The sequence below is a fragment of the Rhinolophus sinicus genome, linkage group LG03 (genome assembly GCF_036562045.2).
Source record: "Rhinolophus sinicus isolate RSC01 linkage group LG03, ASM3656204v1, whole genome shotgun sequence".
Taxonomy (NCBI): Eukaryota; Metazoa; Chordata; class Mammalia; order Chiroptera; family Rhinolophidae; genus Rhinolophus; species Rhinolophus sinicus.
In genome coordinates this window covers 56604882-56629327 of record NC_133753.1, presented here as the reverse complement: position 1 = coordinate 56629327, position 24446 = coordinate 56604882, and the positions used below count along the sequence as shown (strand labels likewise).

Sequence of the window (24446 nt, the reverse complement as noted above, 5' to 3'; positions counted from 1 at the left end):
TCTAAAACACAAATATGTACATATCATTCTGCTTAAAATCTTGAATGACTTCCTGTAGCTTCTGAGATAAGCTCAGTTCCTTGCCTTAGCACAAGAGTCTTTGGTGACTGGCCCTGCCTTCCACTTGGCCTTGCATCTTGCTTGGATATGTGCAGGCACATACCCATACAAGGCATAAGGCTCTGATTACAGGTCCCTGGACATGTCATGCTGATCTATCCTTTACTGCCTTGGAGTATCCTGTTCTTTCCACCTGTGGAATGTGTCATTGTCACACTTTCTTAATTTAGGTAGCATTTACCTTCTTTCAAAACTCATCATAAGCATACAGGACTTCTCTAAAAAGCCTCCCCTGACATCTCAGTGTGTTTTAGATGGCCCATTTGTCTATGCTCTGTAGCACTTGGACACACATCTACCATAACACATCACCTAACATGGTATCTGGTGATGTATTAATCTGCCACTCTGCCCCGTCCCCCCATTATAGATTCCTTGAGGGCAGGGACTATATCTTGTTTCTCACTATATCCCAGGCACCTAGTTCAATGATGAGAAGACAGTAGTTTATTAAACAAATGGATGAGTTTGGAGATTCTATTAACTCTTGCATGTCAGAATAGAGGATATTGGTATATGAAAGTTAATTGCTCCTAAATACTAGTTCACATATTCCTAATACATCTGGCCAAATGATAAAGTAAAATAAAATTTATATTTCTATAGGATCTTCAGCATTATTTCATTTATTCTTCACAATAACCCTAGAATTCATGTTCTGTAGTGTTTATTACCTTTCAAAAAAATTTTTATTAGTCTCAGGTATACAAAGCAACATAATAGTTAGACATTTATTTACACTCCTCACAAAGTGATGACCCCTCCCCCTAGTCTACTAGCCCTCTGACATTGTATATAGCTATTACAATACCATTGACTATCTTCTGTGTGCTGTACTTCACATCCCATATACATACCGTGTTTCCCTGAAAATAAGACCTAGCCAGACCACCAGTTTTAATGCGTCTATTGGAGCAAAAATTAATATAAGACCCGGTCTTATTTTACTATAAATATATATTTTACATACATATTTATTTATTTATTTATTTATTATTATTATTATTATTATTATTATTTTTTTTTATTACAGCTGCACAGTCTATGAAGTGATCTATCTCCCTGGTAAGTCCAGTGCCCACCTGGCACCCTACATAATCTTTACAACATTATTGATTATATTTCCCATATTGTGTTTCATATTCCCATGACTATATTATGACTACTAATTTGCACTTTCTAATCACTTCACCTTCTCCCCCATCCCGACCCCCCTCACATCTAGCAACCATCAGTTTTTTTTCCCCTATATCTGAGTCTATTTCTGTTTTGTTTGCTTGTTTATTCTGTTCTTTAGATTCCACATATAAGTGAGATCATGTGGTATTTGTCTTAGTCTGACTTATTTCACTTAGCATAATATTCTCTAGGTCCGTTCATGTTGTTGCAAATGGTAAAATTTCATTCTTTTTTATAGCCGGGTAATACTCCATTGTATAAATGTACCAGTTTCTTTATCCAATCGTCTATTGATCGGCATTTCAGTTTTTTCCATATTTTGGCTATTGTGAATAGCACTGCAATAAACATAGGAGTGCATATATTTTTTCAAATTAGTGTTTAGGATTTCTTTGTATAGATACTCAGGAGTGGAATTGCTGAATCATAAGGTAGCTCCATTTTCAATTTTTTAGTTACCTCCATACTGTTTTCCATAGTGGCTGCATCAATCTGCAATCCCACCAACAGTGCATGAGGGATCCCTTTTCTCTACATCCTCACAAACATTTGTTGTTCATTGATTTATTGATGACAGCCATTCTGACAGTTCTGAGGTGGTATCTCATTGTGGTTTTTATTTGCATTTCTCTAATGATTAGTGATGTTGAGCTTTTTTTCATAAGCCTGTTGGCCATCTGTAGGTTGGTCCTCTTTAGAGAAATGTCGCTTCATGTCCTCTGCCTGTTTTTTAATTGGGTTGTTTGTTTGGTGTTGAATTGTATGTGTTTTTGATTTTTTTTATTTATGAATTTTGGATATTAACCCCTTATCAGATGTATAATTGGCAAATATCTTCTCCAATTCAGTAAGATATCTTTTTGTTTTATTGATGCGTGAAAAAACTTTTTAGTTTGATGTAATCCCACATGTTTATTTTTTCTTCTGCTTCCCTTGCCTGAGGGGATATATCATTAAAAATATTACTAAGGTTAATGTCTGAGTTTACTTCCTATATTTTCTTATAGGAGTTTTATGGTTTCGGGTCTTACATTTAAGTCTTTAATCCATTTTTAATTTATTCTTCTATGTGGCATAAGAAGGTGGTGCAGTTTCATTTGTTTGCATGTGTCTGTCCAGTTTTCCCAGCACCATTTATTAAATAGACGGTCTTTACCCCCATGTAAATTCTTGCTTTCACTGTCATAGATTAAATGACCACATAGGCATTGATTTATTCCTGGGCTCTCTATTTTGTGCCAGTGATCTATGTGTCTATGTTTTTATGCCAAAACCATGCTATTTTGATTATTATAACCTTGTAGTATGACTTGATGTCAGATAACGTGATACCTCCCACTTTGTTCTTATTTCTCAAGATTGCTGTAGCTATTTGGAATGTTTTATGGTTCCATATAAATTTTAGGATTATTCTAGTTCTGTGAAAAATGTCATTGGTAACTTGATAGGGATTGCATTGAATCTATATATTGCTTTAGGTAGTATGGGCATTTTAACTATATTAATTCTTCCTATCCATGAGCATGGTATATGTTTCCATTTACAGTGGTACCTCAGGTTTCTAACGTAATCTATTCTGTAAGACCGTTCGAGTTCTGAAACGTTTGAAAACCGAGGCATGGTTTCCCCATAGAAAGTAATGCAAAATGGATTAATCCATTCCAGACCTTTAAAATCAACCCCTAAAACTGCAAATTTAGCATGAATTTTACTATCTAATGATACCATAGATCCATAAAAATTATAGTGTTCATAAACTGAAATGTTCATCAACAGAGACATTCGAAAACCCAGGTACTACTGTATTTGTATCTTCTTTAATTTCTGTCTTCAGTGTCTTATAATTTTCTGAGTACAGGTCTTTTACTTCCTTGGTTAAATTTATTTCTAAGTATTTTATTATTCGTTTATTACCTTTTATGAATAAGGAAACTTAAGCTTAGAGAGGCTGAGTGACTTGTCCAAGGTTATATAGCTAGTAAAGTGGCAGAGCTGGGGCTCAAACCCACAATACCTAATTTTTCCATTAATCTATTCTGCAATTTTGTCACACAAAAGAGGATTTATCTGCCCCAACTTGAGTAGTGACAAAATGATAGCCCTCTAAAGTTGTCCAGGCCCTAATCCTTGGAACCTATTAATATATTATCTTACATGGAAAAGGGGACTTGGCACATATGATTAAAATTAAGGACGTTGATATGGGGAGAATATTATGGATTATCTGGGAGGGCCCAATCTAATCACATAAGTCCTTAAAAGCAAAGAATTTTTCCTAGCTGAGGTCAGAGTCAGAAAGAAATGTGATCACAGAAGCATGGTCAGAGAGATGTGCTGTAAGAAGGACTCAACCCTCTGTTGCAAGCTTTGAAGATGGAGGAAATGGCTATAGGCCGAGGAATATGGGTGTCCTCTGAGGCTGAAATAGGCAAAGAAACAGTCTCCTCTTGAGCCTCCAGAAAGAAACAAAGCCTTATCAATGCCTTGATTTTACCTAGTGAGAACCACGTCAGATTTGATGTACAAAACTTTAAGATAATCAATATGTTGCGTTAAGCCACTAAGTTTGTGGCAATCTGTTATAGCAGCAATAGGAAACTAATACAACAGTCTATAATAGAGTTGTGCTGAGTCTTGGTGATAGGCAACTCTACAGAAGCGTATCAACACCCAGTGGAGACAAGCATAGCTTTTCCCTGTCTCAGCAGCCACATAGGAAGCATCTAGGTTCACTACAGAGGCTGGCTGGAGGGATGAATATTGATGGTGCATGGTCAGACCTAAAATCAAACTAGCTCCAGATTCCACCACTGACAATGTTTCCAAAGCTAATTATGTTCCTTGATGTTAATGACAAAGACTGGTCACGTGTATCCCCCAATAGCTTCATTTCCAGTAGGGTATCATAAAAGGGAAATTACTACTATATACGGAGGCTTCGGATCTGGTCTCTGCTCATCCATTATTTGCTGTGTTGCCTGGGCAAAAATTACAGACTCTCTAGGACTATATTTCCTCAACTCTAAAACTCAGAAGGTGGATGAGGTGAAATAATACATTCCTTTCCAGTTCTAAAATTCTCTAATTTTATTCACAAATTGCTTTCTGTTAAAACATCTGGGAAGTTAGTCAATGATTCAGCAAATGCATTGCTTGACTGTGTTTAAGTCAAACACATGGCTGACACACTCAATTCTTAATTGAAATGATCCTCAATACAATTCCATCTCTTCTTCAGGTCCATGAAATTGCTTTGTGCATTAACAGGAGGACCAGAATTTGTGGTGGTTAAAAATGTGAACTCTGGACATGTCTCCTGGGCCACCATTTACTAAGGTTGGAACATTGGACAAGTTATCAACCTCATTATACCTCAGTTTTCTGATTTGTAAAATGTAGGTAATTAGAGTATTTACCACTTGGAGTTGCTGTGAGATTAAAATATCCAGTGTTTAGAATAGTGCCTACTGTATAGTAAATGTATAATGAATGTTAGCTCATATCATTATTATTTCAAAACAGGAGGATTTAAGAATGATTTAAAAAAAGACACATTCATAGGCAAGAGCAGAATGGAGCCAGGCACCTGATTACCTTTTATAAAGAAAGGTCGAACGACTTTCCAGAGGGCTGGGTTGTTGTTAAATATGATGCCATTCTCGTGCATACCAACAAATTGCAACCCCAGTTTGCTACCAAATCGGGAGATGTAGTGATTGTGCTTCATTACGTGGAACATACTTGAGGACCTACAGAGAAAGCAAAACTTGTGTTAATTTTTAAAAACTGGGAGAATTCATGGTGATGATTTTGACTACCAGGTGGCTCTCTTAGCAAACGCATGTTCATCTACATGCAGCACATGATTTCTAGTGTTCATGTTGAATAAACACTTCTGTTAGCATAAGAGCATCCCTCTCCAATTGAAACATTTCTATTTACTCACTCCCTGTTTGAGCATTATGAAAGATAGAACACACACACACACACACACACACACACACACCCCTCATTTCTTATTTCCCTTTCTTGTCTAACTCCAATTCATCAAAATACTACCCAAGTCACCAAAATACTGGGGTCAGTTGCTAAGCTGTTAAGAAGCTGAACCCTCCACACCACCAGCGTCCCGAGGGCCTCCAGGTTCCTAGGTACTGTCCAGCCCCACTCCAGACAGTGCCACCCCTTGCAGGAGTGAGCCTCAGAATCTGGAGTTGCCAGAATTGCCAGCAATCTGCCCTCTAATTAGGCCTGGCCCTCCAGGGGGGTATCATTCTGGGCTTGAAGGACATCTCCTGGGCACACCTGGTGCTGCGCTTGGCTGGCTGGGCTGATCCTGAAGGCGCTCCGTGCTGGTGACAGCTACTTCTGGGGCTCTGCATTCCATCAGGACTCATCAGGGTCTCCAGGGTCACAGGATTCTCCCAGGATATAAGATATGGGGAGCCACTAGTAGCCCTTTATATCACAACACTGGGACCTTGCCAATAACCCAGACTTCCTTGAACTTTTCAGCTTCTTCTCCACAGTTCTGCCTCCATCACCACTGCCGTGCCCAGCTTTTAAGGCCTGGGAAGAGCCTTCAGAGGAGCTGGGAAGGAGAAGGCAGTTCCTTCTGTCTCTCCCCTCCCACTCATTTCCTCCTCTGGTTGCTGAATCCTGCCCATACATCCTCGTCTAACTGGGGCATGATGAGGCACTGAGAGTTTTAACATGTTATAGAATTCTAGCTGAAGAAGTCACAGGGGGCTGCACATATGAGGAGAATATTATCTTCTTAGGACAACAGTATGGAATTCTTCTGTAGGGAGATATTCACTTTGTTGAAAAGATGTTTTATTATGACTGCTTAGGTGTTAATCTATGGCATTGGAAAGATAAATAAATAGGTAATTTAATAATCAAAAGGATAAAGGATAATGATTCTCTTTAGGATAAATGGTGGGGTGGTTTATTGGACGAGAGGTACAAGCAGCACAGGAGAGAGAGGAGGGGAACGAGCTGGGATGAATGCTATGTGTGTGAGGATTTGGGGAAGAGAGGACTCCTAGTTCATTGCTCAGCAAAAGAGGGGAGAAAAGAAGTCTGTTGGGAATTTATGAAGTTGAGAATTGTGGAGTAGATAGAATAAGTTCTTTTTTCATCTATCAAGGAAAAAATTAAGAAATGTCATGACCAAATTTCCTGGGGAAAGGGGCAGAGGTTGGAAAATAGGTTCACGCAGGGCCCAGAGGGAAGCAGGCTGCCTGGACGAGGGCTAAGTGGTTGACGGCAGTGGCCATGAAAGCATGGGCCAGGAAACTGGAAGTCAAAGATGCCACGAGTGAATAAGCTGCATGATTAAGCCTCTGTCTGGTGAGATAGAGGGTGCACGAAGACAGACAGGATATTTCTCAGAGGATAGAGAGGATAATAAGCAGAACACAAGGTGTTTGTATGTCCCTTGTTTTTATAAATGCCAATATTGTATTGTAGGCATAGATCAGACACAAATACCACTTGGAGACATCAGATGAGATTATCTACAGGATCTGGAAGAACGTCAGTGCAGTGAGGACACAAGGCAGACAAAACGGGGCAAAAGGAGGTGCAGGTAGCCAGACCCCCACATCCTCACCCACAGGGGTGCATGGCTATGGATGAGTGAGTGAGGAAAGAGAGGTCACATTTCAGCTACCTCCCTCCAAGGCCCAGTCATTTTAGCTATAAAACTGCAGCACACCCCCTCTGAGGTATGGGGCCCTCAGCCAGCCCTGTGCTGCTGAGCAGAAACCGAGAACACAGAGGCCCACAGAGCCTGTGCTCAGGCACACACCAGACCTCAGTTATACCTCTCCGCCTCCCGATGCTAACAAAGCATGTTCCAAGTCTATTTCCCCAGCCTCCCCTGAGGGGCATGACAATAGGCTTTCCAGATTGTATGGCCTCGGTCACAGTATTTATATGCGGACAACCGAGCCAAATGCAAATTTCCCCCAATAAAATGTAAGCATAAAATATAGGCATATTTGCTTTTCTCCATATATTTTTCTGCAACTGCAAAAAGTTTCCATTAGAGTATATTCAAATTAATAGCCATTTTTCTTGGAGATAATGAGCAAAAGGGAGCCGAGTTGGGGAATTTAAAAAAGAGGCAGAGTGGTTAGCAGAGAAGGAGTAGTGGTTTTCTGCAGTGCAACTATGGGAGACATGAAGAAAGCTGAGGCAAGGCAGACTGCCATTAGTCTGTGCTTCAGCCATGTGAACAAGGCGGGAGCCAAGCTGTGTATAAAAGTTGACCACATGTGTGCTGGGCCGGGGGTGGGGCCTGCCACAGGCAGAGCTACAGCGATATAACCCTTGACTTTGGGGCTTGAGAACTAAACTGCACAGGTTTGCTAGGTAAGTCAAAATAGACCCCCAGAGCTTTTTCCACCTGAGGATTATGAATTATCCCATGTCTCCAAGACCAGAGTAGGGTTCAGAGGCACAGATCATAAAATTGAAAAGGGACTGCACATTTGAGCAGAGGAACAGGAAGAAAATATACACACTATTGCAAGAAAGCAGCATGGATTGATAAACATTTCTTCGATACTACAAAAATGGGAAAACCTGGACATTTTTCTGGTGTGCAAGGGATAGAAGATGGAAAGTATTAATAATTGCACGGTGCCTAATCGTGCCAATTCAAGAGGCATAAAATATCATCGGTGTCATCTTTATTTTAGACATTGTCATTATTTATTTATTTATTTATTTATAGAGAACTTAATGTTTATACGTTTTCATGTATTGACTGCAACTTTGGTCCTTCCTCCCCACTTCATTGAAATTTTATTTCTCAACTGCAAACTCTCTTACTATGGGGGTTGTCTGAACACATAACCCTCAAAGATGGGGAATGGCTACTATATAGTATGTGTAACTAGTTCTTGTGCAGCCTGGTTCTTATGCTGGGCTGGGGCGGACGTCTTAACACTTGCTCCTCCCTTTCAAAATTGACACTTGGCTCCTAAACGGATGACTTTGCCTTAATGAGGTTGTTCCATTAATGTCTATGAAAACACATTCTTTTAGAAGTTGCTGGGCCAAAAGAGCTTTGCTCTGGCTGAGGGAAGGCTGTGGGCTAAGTTTTAGCCAAATCCTCACATTTGTGATGGATTCCATAGTCCTAATTAAACTTTAAAAGAAAGCCCCTGACATAATGGCAGTGCCAAGAAATGAATGAAAACAGAATTATTATTATTATATGAATAAATTATTTACTTGATATTTATTTCATGAAAGAAAATCTTATGTTCAAATCAAAACATTGTCTATTAAGTAAAATATCCTCTTGATTTAATGCCAGATAATATTCATCAAATGATCCTGAATTTTGGACAAGTTTTCCTCTTCCTACCAACAAAAACAAAAATCCAGATGCTTCTATTTATATTCCAGGGAATTAATTTGACTGACAAACAGCTAAAATTTTGTCCTGTATAGACAAACCATGCTATAGAGAAGACTGAAATTCTTGTTAATAGATTCAGGACTCTAGCTTTTCTAACCTTCCCCTACCTCATTCCATAATTAAAGCAGAAACTAATTTGTATAATCTTTATTCACAAATTTGTACCTAAAAATTTTTAGTGCTTAGAACACAAGCAGAACACTGTTTTTCTGCTCTGACCCCTAGAGCTTTGTATACTGCATTAACCATGTTGGCCTGTCCATTTATTTTGAGTAATTAGTAATCAATTTCAAAAAGAGAACAAGAAGCCCCAAACTTAAACCCAACTAAATGTTAGTTAATCAAGAGCTAACTTAAAATCAATGTGTCTGTAGGGGGCAGCAGCATCTCAGTTATTTTGAGTCAGCGGTTCAGCCTTGGCAAAAGACAGCGATCTATAGAGCAAACTAAGTGTGACCAGCCGGCAGACAAGCAATTTAAACAAGGTTTTTTTTTTGTCGTTTGTTTGTTTTTCTCAAAAGTAGGCTGGCTTTATCGTACCGGACTAAATTGGGAACGTGGAGAAGAGAACGTTAGTGAATAACTAGGTGCCCCGGGCCCAGAGCATTCCTGGCACAGTACAGACCTTGCTTCTGTCTTGTGTGTGCTCACTGTAACACCAGTTGAAAGAGATGTCATATTGACATGTTGGAAGAGTGAGGATTTCTCATCACTGAGGAGAGACTGAACAGGTACCCAAGCCCAGAAGGGAGAGTGCATAGTGTAAGTTGTCTGGTAACTGGAGTGGGTAATTGTTCTTCTTTAAGCACAACTAAAGTGAAAAGACATCTCCAAAGATAGTTGTCTATTCAAAAAACCTGTTGTCTATTCAAAATGGAGAGGAGCCAGGAACTAAGTTAAGTGGTAAGGAGGAGGCCACCCTCCTGTTCTGAGTTTAAAGAACTCACATAGCTGTGGCCCAGGTTCAAGGGTGATAGTACTAGAAATAGGGAGGAGACAATAAATGGAATATTTGGTTCCACACATTGAAAAATACTTGCCTTGTCAGACCTGTTCTGTGCCTGAGGCTTATGCTCCATCAATCTTATCACATTTTCACTGTCATATACACCTCTAATATCCTCATTTACCCAGTTTAAATAATTGGGTCACAGCAGGAGAAAAAAAATCTTTTTAACTGAGGGAACTGGCCGTACCACCCTAACCAAGTGATCAAATTTAGTATCATTAATAGTGGAACAACCTTTCTTGTTTCCTGATGTGATACCATTTGACGTATTATTAGAAAATGTTTAATCTGAACCTAATTAAGCCTTTAGACCTAATTTTCAGTTTATAAGAAACACAGGGAATAGAGAAATATGCTAAATGACACTATACTGAAACAATATGAGAAATTCAGAGTATGGGGCATCCTACAAGACAACTGACTTGGTCTCTTCAAAAGGTCAGTGTCCTGGGGGGAAAAATGGGAGGACTGCTCTTTTAACTTTCCTGTTCATTTGAACGTTGTCTTAATAAGGAGTTGGAAAAAATATTTCATTGCAAATCATTAAAATCACTCCCTTCCAAGTATCCTCAACTCCCTTGACCCTCACCTTACTTTGTCACAGTTGCCTGGTAAAATCTCAACCCTGGCTAAATCCAATTCCTAGCTTACTCTGTGCTTGCACCTGGCAGCTGAATCGTGCTGGGGAAAAAAACCCACACATGCACATGCATACACACACACACACACACACACACACACACACACACACACACACACCAGATGAGAGGTCTCAGTTAAATTCAAGCGGACCCATAGTGCAGTTGGCAATTCTACTACATTTCCCTAGTCCATTCACTTTCTCACTCTCCTAGATGACTATTATATCCCGCATCCTCTCTCCTCAAGTGTTTCACTTTCTCCCCCCTCAGTCTCAGCTAAAGACTTTATTTTTTATCTTAAGGAGAAAACAAAAGCAACTAGAATTTCTGCAAACTCCAACTACCAGGATCTTTGCCCATATATTCAACCTACCCACCTGTTACTGTGGATCAACTTTCATGTCCCTTCCTATTCAAGGCCAACTTTACTTGTCACCTGGACCCCTTCACAGCTCACCTAGCACACCCTTTCATTCTCTTCCATCAACAGTTTGTTTCTGTAACTGATTGTTCCCATCACAATACACATGCTATGCTTTCTATTATCTTAACAAAACTCCTTGGACCACACATCCCTCTCCAGCTCTGTTCCATTTCTCTGCCTACTTTATGGCAAACTGCTTGGAAGAGTTATTTACACCTCCTGCCTCCAATTATTTCCCCCTCCTTCTCTACTTCAGTCAGACTTTTGCCCCTACAACTCACTCCATTGTCCTCCCCACATCACTCCATTGTCCCAAACACACTCTTGTCAAGGTCATCCATGACCTCCTGATTACTAAATGCAATGCTCAAAATTCTGTATTCATATGGCAGTATCTTTCCATAGTTAACAATTACTTCTTCCCTGATATGTATTTGTCACCCGACTTTCAGACCACTTGTTTTTCCTTTCTTTATCTGGCTCTCCTTCTCAGCCTCCTTTGCTAGTTTCTAACTATGGTAGAGGGTCTTGTGGACCTCGAGAAGAAATATACCTGCCAAGAAGGACTCCTGTGGTTAACAGGCCCAAATTCATAATCAGAGTCTAGCAGCCATTGCTTTACATGCATACTGCATATCAGGGAAAAGCTGCAGACTGAGCTGCCAAGCCTCCTGTGCTCCTGCTGTCTGAGCTGAAACTTATAAAGGAGTTCCTGGAATCATGTTTTGACCAATGGGCTGAGACCTGCCCTGTCCAGTCAGAGCTTCATAGCTATATCCTCATTTGCATCTTTATCAGCCAATCAAAGCGGCTCCATATTGACCAATCAGGATATGCAATTCCAACAAATCAGGATAGTGTTATTTGGACCAATAAAGTGATGCAAATTTGGCTCCTCATTTGCATAAAAATGGACCAATCAGGGACCAGGGAGCACTTTCTTTATATAAGTGGCCCTCCTCTTTGTCTTCAATGAGCACAGTTTTGGTTTCTACTGGAGGTTACATTTCCCTGGTTTGCAAACTGTTTATCTGAATAAAATTTCTCCCTTCACGGCACCCCAGATTGGGGACTCCTATTGGCACTGGATTGGTGGCAGTGACGTTTTGTTGAAAGTCTGAAGGCTCAGACCTTGCTTCTTAATATCCCACTCAAATGTCTACTAGACATGTCAAGTCAAAATGTCTGAAATGAAATTCTGATTTCTTCCCATACCAAACTTGTCCCACCTATCTCAGGTTATGCAATATCCTCATTCTTCCACGTGCTCAAGGCAAAAACTGTGGCATTACCTTGACTCTCACACCCAATATACAATCTGTTAGCAAATATTGGCTTTGCTTTCAAAATACGCCCAAAATTTCACCTCATCATCTTATCATCTCTACTGCTCTCAGTTGAACCAGCCATCATTATCTTTTGCCTAAACACTTTCTCTGCACCCAGCTGTTGCCATCTATTCTCAACAGAGAAGCCAGAATTATTTTGGTGACACATGAATGAGTCAGGTATGTCACTCTTCTGCTCAAACTCTTCAATGGTTTCCCATCTCACACAGGGTAAAAGCCCGTAAGGCCCCACATGAGTCCCTCTCATCTCTATTACTCTTGCAATAGACACACTGGTATCTATGAACAATCGCTCCTCGAACATTTCAGACAGGCCCCCACCTCTGTGCCTTTGCATTCGCTGTTCCTTCGGTCTGGAATGTTTTTCCTCTAGATTTCTGTATGGCTTTCTCCCTCACTTCCTTTACGTCTTTATTGAAATGTTATCTTCTCAATGAGGCCTTCCTTGACCACCTATTTACAACTGCACTCCCATCCCTGTAACTACCCCTCCATTCCCCTTCTCTACTTTAATTTTCTATATACCACATATGCATCTGATAATTTTGTGAGAAACCATCCTGGTTTGCTGGCATCTGTCCCAGTTGTAGTATTGAAAGTCCCAAATCCTGGGACTCCCCATAGCCCCAGGCAAACTGAGACTATTGGTCACCCTACTGATAATATACTATACATTTTACTGGTTTATTGTCAGTATATTAATAATATATTTCTGGGACAGTAGGAATTTTTGGCTGATTTGTTCATGATACCCAGTATATATAGTAAGTTCTCAATAAATACTTATTTAATGAATGAGTGAGTGGAGAGCCAATAATGACTATGGTAAGTTAGGATCATTCAGTGCTACGTATATAGTAAATTATCAATAAATATATGTTTAAAGAATGAATAAATTCCCTATAAAATTATACATATTAAAACACATGCAACAATAACCCTAATTAGTATATTAATTGCTAACAGATATGACCCTAACTGGCATATGAACTGCTAATTCTGCTTTATGGATGCTATCCACATTCCTTTTTTTTTGTATTCATGACTATATATATATATCATATAGTGTCGTGCACAACTTCTGTAGACCCTCCTTAATTTAGCACATACCTGACAGGAGAATTGTGCATACTTTATCTACCCATGATCACATGAACCTTCTCCCAAAACCCCCAGCTGCTCAGGCCATGTTCCATATGCACTCATGTCTGACTTCCCCCACCTCTTCTGGACTAAACTGGTTAGAAAAGTTGGGCCATAATCTCTACACAGTTGTAATGACTACAGATCTCAAACTTTTCAAAAGAAAAAAGATCCAGCAAACTATTCAAATAAAAATGAAGAGCTTTCTGAGGTCCAATGGGGTCTTTTCAAGAGGCACAGGTAGTTCTGAAATGGACCTGAAGAGCAGGCAAGGAAAGGAGATAGGGACAAACATATCCTATTTCGCGGGGGGCTCAGCCCTTAACAACAAACTCGAGCAGCTCAGAGGCAATTAAAAAGAACACAAAGATTCTAACCAGTGAAAAGCCTGTGAGGACAAGACAAGGAAAGAACTGGGAGAAGTTGGGGGAAGGACGGGATGGGTTGTGTACACGTCTCCAGCATGAATCAGCACCTGACTTGGTCAGGTCGCTAAGGTCACTTTCTTTTTTTCCAACCTAAAATCGATGATATTAAACATAACCTAGGAAGACAAAGGAGTTATAGTATAACATATAGAGATAGCAAGTAGAGCAACTGACAACATTCATATAAGGATAGAATATGTAATCTGTACAATAGAATATGTGTGGCTGTAATGCTATTGTGTTAGGGTTAAAATTTTGTTAGCAGTTTGCTCCACCTCAGAAATGTACCATTGAAAAGAAAGGTAATCTAGACAAAATATAAACTGATAAATGAGCTAAGATCACTTTCTTAATTAAGACAGCAGAGTGGTCGGATGCCACCCCCCTCACTGTAATGAAGATCCTGCTTCAGGGACTGGCTTTGGGCTTCCTGGGAATTTATCTGGTGATCTAGCATCTAGAATATAAGAGCGATTTCTGTTCTGGTCCTTGGTCCATCCTCATATGCATCATTCTTCATTCCACTTCTAGTCTTACACTACCACCACCTGAGCTAGACTTAAGGGTAACACAATAAGACAAAAACCACTCCAGCTGTGCTTAGCTATTTCCTCTATTCCCAGGAAAAGGCCCCGCTGCCCTGGAAGCTTCTTACCTTCTCTCTTCTCTCAAGCTGCACAGTACACTGGAATCACCTCGGGAGCTCTAAACACTGCTGATGCCTGGGTCCCACCCCCAGAGATTCTAAAAGTTGGGGTGTGGCCTGGGCACTGGCGGTTTTAAAAGCTCCCTGAGTTACTTTAATGTGTTTCAGGTCCTGAGCTGCAGGTGAATATCCTTTTTGATAAATATCCTGTGGGTCACTTCACCTGTCTGCTGGGGGAAATAGGTGACAAGGGAAGGCAGGTGCTGACTTGAGGGCTGGAAGGTAACTTGTTGTGCTGGGGGATGAAAGAACAGGAGCAAATGTCCCAATCCCCCCAGCCCAAATGTCATCAGTGCCGGGACATTTTTGAGACAGCAGTCAGTTGCAAAAGTGAGTATTGATTTTTAAAATGAGAACATATCAAATTCACTTAAATTTGGGTGACCAGAGCTCAATATCCCAAGAGAAGTGAAATCCGAGAGTACTTATGGTCTAGCCATGACAGTGTTCTCAAACTTGAGTGTCCTCAGAATCACCCGGAGAGCTTGTGAAAACACGTTGCTGGGCCCACCCCCAGGCTTTCTTATTTAGTGGGTCAGAGTGGGACCCAAGAATGTGCATTTCTAACAAGTTCCAAGGTGATGCTGATGCTGCTGGTTGAGGGACCACATTTGGAGAACCACTGCATTGGAGTGGTTTCACAATGAACCTAATAAAATGACATTTCAACCTGAAGCTACTTAAGCTTAGTTATATTAATATAAACATAGTCTGCCTAAACTATTCTTAAAAGTGCTACAACACCAAACTGAAGAAACAAAAAAAAATTGAGGTCTCAGATTCGTCCGAAATAACGTTACATGATAGTTCAAAATGTTTGGAAGGATAACACATTTTTCTGCCCCACTTCCTTCTTTCAGGTATTTACTTCAAAGAATCAGGCTTTTGGGATGTCGTGGTATTTTATGCAATGATATATGTAATCTTGGCCTGAAAAAAATCAATGTAGTTTCCAGAAATGCTTCACTTACTTCTGGGTGATAGTCTATGTGTCTGAATAAATAATGCTAATAAATCAGTAAAATACCCCGGCCAATCTTAGTTTGTGGGTAAAGCCCCATTAGGGATTATAAATATAAAAACTCATTAATGAGACTGTGTTGGTATATAGCTTTGCTAAAAATTTAGTAAAGATAGCTGAAAGTCTAGTGAAATATGCTCTCTGAAATTCTCCATTTTCTATGATTAATAAATAAGAAACCTAGTATTTTGCAAAGCTGGTTCTTCACAGTCAATGCATATTTGGTTAACTCTGAAGTGAATTCAATCTGCTAATGTTATCCAGAAAATACAGAAATTGAGGGGGGCATCATTTCTTTTAATAGTCAATATTATTCCTGCTTTATTTAAGATCACTCAGCTAGGATGCTGACATGCAGTCATAAATAGGGCAGCCACATACCAATGGCTTCTTTTTCTACTGTCTGCCCTTCTAGATGTGCCCAGGAGCCTGGCATTAGAAAAACATTAGCAAATTGGTACAGTTATATTTCTTTGCTTTGGGTGTGTTTGTTTGTTTTTTTGTTTGTTTAATGCTTACTTGTGGAGATAAGACCAAAATCTTAAGAAACCAAAAAGATAATGCCTCTCTTTAAAGTATATTTTGTCAAAACCAAATTTTCTGGATTCTAAATTTCTATATCCACTTCTCAGAGAGATTTGGAATAATTTCCCAACTTTCCAGAGTTCTTTATCTATGTACCTCTGAAATAATGGCAAAGCCCATAATCTCACTTTTCTACAGTGTTAGATTTTTACCAGGGAATTGCTCACCTTCATTGGAGTGGTAAAAACACAGCTTTAGAACCAAAGATGTCAAATATCAAAATAAGTTTGTTTGCTTCTTAATACGAAAAAACCCAGCCCTGACTTTAAAAATAGGTCTCTGATTATTAACAGACTCACTTGCTGATGATGAGTGTTTCCTCTCCACATATCCAGACTCTCATGAATTCTCCATACATCTTGTTGTAGTAGTTGCAGGCACTGCCAATGCCCATCCACAGGAACCTGAAGTGGGAAATGAGGGGCCCAATTCCCATGCAATAACCAGGACCTAGGAAGTTTATCAGATCACAGTCAGCATTTTAGTAACATCAAAAAAAGCAACTGCTTTATGTTACTGCTGTTCTTGTTCTTTTATACCTAAGTGTTCTTTTACATATTCTGGTATATACCTGTGAACCACTAAAAAAACAAACAAACAAGCAAACAAACAAACAAAAAATAACAGAAAAGAAAAAATTAAAAAATAAATTAATAAGCATAATGTGAAGCTCTTTACCCCTCCACGAATAAAAAGTATTTAATTGTCCATCACACTAGTTCCATTTGGTCTCAGTCATTCAGTCTGAATGAATCAGAGTATGTGTCTACTATTTTCTTGCCATGTTAAATGGTGTCAATGAGTTTCAAATACAAGTCAATCAGTCCAGTTAGTTACAGGCATGGAAACAAGTGACAAACTGACAGATCCGTTTGGCTGCCTGGTTTTGTCTGAAAACTTTTAGCTTAAATGCCCCAGTTAACAGAATGGATGGGTTAGAATTAGGTGGTTTTGGTGTAATCTTTTTAATTAAGAAAATTTAATTTACAAAGATAATGTCGAAACAACATCCATTTCTTCTGTCTCCCCCCCCCCCCCCTTTGGAAAGGATTGAGTTTAAGAATCTTAAGCTAAATCTCATTAGGCAAAATAAATCTAAGACTTGAGGAATTAGGCAATGACTCTGATCAGTGTTTTTAGACCAGAGTTTGAGTCCAGTGATGTGGTTTTACTCAAGAGAAGTGGCCTATTTCATCCTTGCTTATGTAGAGGATGGCAGAATTGTGAAGACATGAATCCAGTGAACAGCTGGGGAATTTGCAGTTGCTTCTATCAGAGACCAAATTTGGTAGCTTGATTTTACTAGTGGTGGTGAAAAGTTAGATAAAAACTTTTTTGAATAGTTTTAAAAGTATTATTTATTTATAAAGTAGTAGCTTTTCTAAATCTTTCTCCTTTAATTCCATTCTGTCAATGAAATAATTATGAATCCAAAACATGCACAACTATACAAGATAGTATTCTCATTCCATGGGCAAGAGTTGTGTAATAATCTAAGCTTTTGCTTGAATCATCTAAATTAGATTTTTTTCTTTTATTTTATTAGTTTCGGGTGTACAAAACAATGTAATAGACATTTACATTCCACAATGTGATAACCCCCTTTCCCCAATCTACTACCCCTCTGATATCATATATAATTGTTACAATTCCATTGACTCTATTCTCTATGCTGTACTCCACATCCCGTGAATGAATATATATATATATATATATATATATATATATATATATATATATATATATATATATATATAACAGTTTACATTCAGTATTATTCAGCTTTAGATTCAGGTGTATAGTGCAGTGGTCAGACACCTACATTGACAAACAAGTTAAGGTTTAGTCCTTAACTTTGCAATAGCAGTATTAATGTGGACAACCTGTCACTTTTTTTTTCTTTAACATAAAGGTCTGTGTTAATATCTTTAGAAGCAAAACATTTTCAAAGGGTTCTTAATCTTATGATTGTCCTAATAACACTATAAGTAGATGATTGACTTTATATAAAATAATTTCATTAAGTTCTTAAAAAGATTTGAACACACATATTTTGTTGAATATGTATTTCCTTAAAATGTCATGAGATATACCAACCTGCTATCAATTGAAATATGCATAACAGCAAAATACTTTGCTGGATATTTATTCGTTGAAACATTGTGGATGCTCAATAAATGTTTTCTGAATGAATTTTTAAAATTAGAGATGTGTGTAACATGAAGGATGAAGTTTTAAATGTCATTTTTTAAAGAGTATTTTAGATTGTATTTACATTTGGATAACAATGGAAAAATATCATTGTATCACATACATTTATTCCGCATGAGGTTAAACATCTGGCTATTTGGGACTAGATTTATTCAACATTTACTTATTTAATATGCTAAGCTCATGAGAAACAAAAGGTGCAAATGAAAGGCTGCACTTCTCATTTTTTTTTACCTAAAAATTTGGTGCCATGTAAAAAATCTTAATATTTGGGAATCACCATTCAAATATAAAATATGACAGTGCAGAGCCGTATCTGCTGAAACGGGAATTGTGATGAACTTTACTTAGGTTGAAAATCTGAGTTCTAACCAGAAGAGAATCAGAGCTTTACATCCTTAGTGATCAATCATTATGTCAGCTGAATTCATCCAACAAACACTTACTGAGATGCTGTAGGAATAGACATCAGCTCTAGGTTAAGGATTAGAGATGGTATGAGAAGTATAACTAGGTGCCCATCAGAGTCTTGGGCAGGAGAGAAGAGAATGTGAATAAAAAGTACAAAATCAAATAAATGACAATGTGATCCTTTTATTTCCATGTATCAGGGGTGCCAAAGAAATGTATACACATGTCTTGTATTCGTCTTTTGTTATCGGTATATATTGAGTATTACAATTTTAATACAGTTTGTTCCTTTCTTAAAATCTGTATACATTTTTTTGGCACCCTCTGTATATCGTATACCCTCCACCCGGGAAGAAGAATGCTCTAGGAGGGGAGAGAAACTTTGGTATGCTATTAGGGAAATATTCTGGTTGCATCTACATGTTAAGCTGTTCTCTGCTTCTCAGATTTGGGAATGCTTATCTAGGCATGCAGTGATTGCAAAAATGCAGTAAATATTGTACTGCATTTTTGTGTAGAGATAGCCTCTGTGAAGCCAACAATTGAGACCTTTCACCTGCTGTCTAGTCAAGAAGCCGTTGCTTTTCACAATACCCCCTAGAGAAACCTGCACACACAAATGTGCATAGCAGCACTGTTCACAATAGCCCCGAACCGAAGACATCCTAAATGCCCATCAACAGTAGAATCAGTAATTAAACCATGAGATGTTCATGTAACTGCATACCATATGAACTACAGCTGCATGTGGATGAATTGTACAAGCATAATATTGAGCAAAAGCAGCAAAATAGAAGACTAAATAATGTAGGATTCTATTGCTAAAACATTTAAAACCAGGCAGAATTGAACTATTGTTTTGGGATATGAAATGAGGTGGCAAAACTGTAAAAACAAGCAGAAAATGATTGTCACAAAACAGAAGCCTGTTTACCTCTGGGGACGAGAGAGAGCGTAATTGAAAAAGCACAAGAGACATTTTGGGGACTCTGCTAACATCCTATTTCTTGTCCTGGGCGTGACGACATATTTATTTGGGCACTTTTCTGTGAAATCGTTTCTTAATGGGAAAGAGAGAATGTTGCCATGTCGTTTTCCCTGTGTCCCTTTCTGGGGATGTGGTGCCCAAAGTAAAAAGAGGCTCTGGAGGAGAGACCTACACAGGTTGAGAATGTCTGTGTGTCCTTGGGGAAGGGAGAGAGAGTTCCCAAGTGCCAGGTAACTGTGAGTCCTAGACAGAGATCAGTGAACTTGGGGCAATTTCCCAGACCTGAAATTTACAAAGCCCCAAGTAGGAAAGACTCTTTCCTCCCCCCGACTCTCATACTTCTCCCTGACACTAAGTCACCTGCCTGTGTGTTATCTTTGCACCCTGCTCATCCCCCTAACCCCCAGAACCTGACATAGCAGGGCCTCTCAGTAAATATAGGTTGAAGAAGCTTAGATTTGAGTCCCAGTTTCTTCACTTACTAGCTGTGTAACATCTACCATCTTTAAGTCTCAGTTTCTTTATCTGTAAAACAGGCACCCGCCCATCTCACCAGAGTGCTTTGAGGATCACAAGGGAAAATGAGTGTGGAGGAAAGGTTCCTTATTCAGAGCTTCAGAGATGCCAATTCTCATACTTGCCCCCTACACTCACCTCCTCACTCAAGGGTACAAGGGAGTTCTACCACAACCTGCAGCATAAACATCTGGGGGGACTTGTTTAAAATATAGCCATCTCACCTCCACCATTCACGGACTTTGACCTGGGATCCCACTGGCAAAGGAAAGGGAAAAGGGTTCAAATTAAAGACTACGGAAGAGTCTTCCCTCAGATCCCATCAAGTAGTAGGGAACAAAATTAACTAAACATTCTGTTAAATTGGGCATTGAAGTAACCTAAAATACCAAGCTCAATCAGAGAGACAGGCAGTCTTCTGGAAATTCTTATAGAATCCAGACATGGGGCACTTTGCACCAGCCCCATACTCCCACTCTAAATCATGCTGTGATGAGGCCCACCTCATTACACTTGAAAGTGTAATGACTATGCTACTGAAATATATAGCCGTATCCTGTATCTTATGGGGTTGGGGGACAGATATCTGTCATGAGGAATTTTCACTGAAAACTAAAGAACTTGTCTGATATTTCTGATAACTCTGAATTCATCTGGTAGTGGTGGAGTGGTAGGGGTTTCTACTGGAATTATCTGGATAATTATATTATTCTCTACTTTCGATTGACCCACAGACCTTGTTAAAGATTCTATCAGGGTGTGATGCTCCGAGGGAATTGTAGTGGTACTAATCCTTCCTCCACTGACCAGGTTTTATTCAGCCTTTATTGTGGCACCACCATTACCTCTCCCCTTCCCAAGAATTAAAAAAAAAAAAAAAAAAAGAGTGGGGTAAAGAAAAGGAACAAGTTAAAGCAAGTTAAAGATAGTGAGAAGACATGAATGACGCAAAGTGGGAAGAGGAAGGAAAGGAGTAGAGAAGGCATTCCGGAGACATTTCCACCTTCAGAGCAAATTAGAATGAGTTTGAATCCAAAAAACAAACAAAAACACCTGGAATTTTACCTCGCTCCACTCTATCTCAAACTTACCTTAAAGGGTTTGTGCCACGTTTACTTTGCCAAAACAAAGCACAGAGTGGAAGGGATTACCTAAGATTTTTTTTTAGTGCTCTCATTTAAAATGTGCAGATAATTGGTAGAAAAATTTTCACCTGCATCTTCATTTGCTAATGTTGCCATGGGCTTCAGCCATCTCCCCACATTTGCTTAGTGTCCTTTTTCAAATTTTCTTTACCATCATGGACCCAAACTCCCAAGTAACAAGCTCCTTGATACAAACCTGAATGACTGACTTACCAGGGATTGAGGATGTATCCTCATAATTCCAAATGAAGAGAAGAAAGCCAGTAAGCAGTAGGATTGGCATGGTGGCAAGAGGCACAGCTTCGGGTACCATGCTGGTGATGTTATAATGCATCGGGTTCAGCATTTCCAAAACCATCTTGTGTTCCCTGATCACAAGGGAAGCAATTTAAAGTTCTGTGGAAATCAAAGGGCAGAAGGTTTAAAGAATCCTCCAAACATACATGTAGGACTCCTGTTGCTTCAGAAATGCTGTGCTCTAGAGGTCGCCACTTTGTTTTATAATGTGATCGGACACTTAGACAAGACAAATTTATGGTTACAAGTCAAAACAAGTAAGCCCAAGAGAGATCTTTTGGCTTGAAGTGCAGCATTTCTGACCTTGGTGGAGCCTCAGGTTCACTTAGACGCTTGGTCTGATAGAACCTTATCACCTTGCCCTTGAGTGGGTAGAGTGACTGAATTCCCAATCAAAAGCCAGATTTCTTACCAAAATACAAGAAAATGAAGATCATTTCAGAAGTGGAGTCATTCTGTGACTTCATCAGCAGAATTTGTTTTAGGTAATCTTTTCCCTTTGAAGCCAAATCAGTTTTGTGTTGTTTTTTATTTTAAATCTCCAACCCCCTTCCTTGCTCAAAATTACTTCCCCCAAAGAATAACTTTCTCCAGCAAGAATATGTTTCTTGGGCATCGGTGAGGCATTCTCAAATTCTCCCATTAGATTCTCTATTGAATTCAATGGGGCTCACTCAGTGAGGCTTAAAAACTCTGCATCATGGGCTGTATTAAGCAGTGCCCATCAGGGCCAATGTCAGAGGCAGTAGGAGAGGAAGAATAAAGGGAGGGGAGAAAGTGAAGGAATAGGGAAGGAGGAATAGAAGAGAGGACAGACAGAATAGAATGCCACCAGCTATAAGCTCAGGTGCCACTTAGCAACCTCACTCCTCACAGCAGCCAACCTCTGTATAAGCCAATTTTCAGTTTGATTCACTGGTTCTGTTATGTTTTTCAATAACATAATGTTGAGTCTGTCTTTTCAGTAAGGTTTTCTAATACCTATACTCTCAGAAGAGAGTTTCAGAGATGCTGGTTTGTTGAAGAGACCTAGCTTGAATAGACTTGTACAGTGAGGAAAGAGAAACCATTCAATGTGGTTGCCGGTGCCAGCTGACTGCTCCAAGGGTTACCTTCCCTTGGAAAATGTCTGAAGTTTCCAGGATTTGTAATGGCTCTGAAACAGATTTTGCCTGGGTTTTATCAGTAATAAAGTTCTAGATTCTTTTTTAGTATATGTGCTGCCGAAGCGAGCACAAGTTCTAGAATCTTAGCCAGGGCTTCTAATTGGATTTCAGGGGCTCTGTGAAGGCCCTGAAATGCTGCAAAAAGTGTTTCATCTGCTCATCTGTAATTTTCAGGGGAAAGAAGCTGTCATCACATTCTTAAAGAGTATGTAAATATATTTCTCCTCTGATCTATATGAGATGTTAACCATTCAATCAGATGCATTTCTGGCAACTACAGAAATTTCACAATATAGCTGAATTCATGCAGTTGCTTGATTCATTCTATTTTTCTACCATTTAATTAATCATTAACAGTTAAGAGCAAGGCGCTGAAAATTCCTGCACAGATCTTGGGCAGAAATAGATGACAGATAGATAGATAGATAGATAGATAGATAGATAGATAGATAGATAGATAGATAGATAGATAGAGGTACATAGATATATAGATATATATGGATAGATACAGAGAGAGACTGAAATTCAACAGTGTTTCTGTTATTATCTCGTTCCTTTGTTAATAAATAGGTGCTGCTTTGAACAGGTTGAGTTTTTAGATTTTTAATATCCAGACTAGAATTTTATATCATTCTAAGCTCTTTATGACTTTCTAATAGCCAGGACCCTCAAGGTTTCTATTTATATTGATGAATCCCGAAACTAATGTTAGAAGCATGAGTGGAGAAAGTGATAGTGACAAAAAGGAGCAAGATGTCCCAGAGGAAGAAAACTTCACATTACATAAACTCTCACATATTTCACAACATTGAAATATTGGAAGCTGATGCAAATTCATAAAGGAGTATGACAATGCACCAATGTATGGAAAAGATGCTCCCTCATTACCATTGAGTTATACAAACAAAAGAAGGCAAGAACTGTTCAAATACTCTTGATACGTTTTTTTCAAAGTGATGAAAAACAAGGACCTACAACCAAGATTACTCTACCCAGCAAGGCTGTCATTTAAAATGGAAGGGCAGATAAAGAGCTTCTCAGACAAGAAAAAGCTAAAGGAATTCACCACCACCAAACCAGCATTACAAGGAATATTAGAGGGACTTTATTAAGGCACACACACACAAAAGATCAGAAATATGAATAATAAAATGGCAATAGCTACATATTTATCAACAACTACTTTCAATGTAAATGGATTAAATGTTTTAATCAAAAGACATAGGAGGGCTGAATGGCTAAGAAAATAAAGCCCTTACATATGCTGCCTCCAAGAGACTCACGTCAAATTGGAAGGCACACACACACTGAAAGTAAAGAAATGGAAAAAGATATTTCATGAAACTGGAAACAAACAAACAAAGAGTTGGGGCAGCAATACTTATATCAGACAAAATAGACTTTAAAACAAAGGCTATAACAAGAGACAAAGAAGAACCCAGTAATCCTACTTCTGGGTATTTATCTGAAGAAACCCAAAATGCTACTTCAAAGGGACGTGTGCATCCATATGTTCATTGAAGCATTGTTTACAATGGTCAAGATGTGGAGGCAGCCTGGGTGTCCATTGATGGATGAATGAATAAAGAGGATGTGGTACAAGTATGCAATGGAATATTGCTTGGCCATGGAAGGGAATGGGTTCTTGCCATCTGTGGTGGCATGGATG

The 24446-nt window shown here is 39.0% G+C and overlaps 1 protein-coding gene and 1 long non-coding RNA gene across 3 annotated transcripts in view; one reads left to right on the top strand and one right to left on the bottom strand.

Annotated features, from left to right (window-relative positions):
* LOC141570588 (uncharacterized) overlaps window positions 1–24446 on the top strand; it is a 122254-nt gene that overhangs the window by 44029 nt on the left and 53779 nt on the right. For both annotated transcript variants that reach the window (XR_012494754.1, XR_012494753.1), the window contains one exon: window positions 1154–1185. This is a non-coding gene — a long non-coding RNA (uncharacterized LOC141570588). The remainder of the gene's footprint in view (window positions 1–1153; window positions 1186–24446) is intronic.
* Window positions 1–24446, bottom strand: part of CYP19A1 (cytochrome P450 family 19 subfamily A member 1) — a 77677-nt gene that overhangs the window by 13565 nt on the left and 39666 nt on the right. Inside the window, exons 2-4 of the mRNA XM_019730620.2 lie at window positions 21528–21710; window positions 16343–16493; window positions 4894–5048 (exon numbers count right to left, since the gene is read on the bottom strand). Of these exons, the coding sequence (XP_019586179.1) occupies window positions 4894–5048; window positions 16343–16493; window positions 21528–21672 (451 nt within the window). The 5' untranslated portion in view covers window positions 21673–21710. The remainder of the gene's footprint in view (window positions 1–4893; window positions 5049–16342; window positions 16494–21527; window positions 21711–24446) is intronic.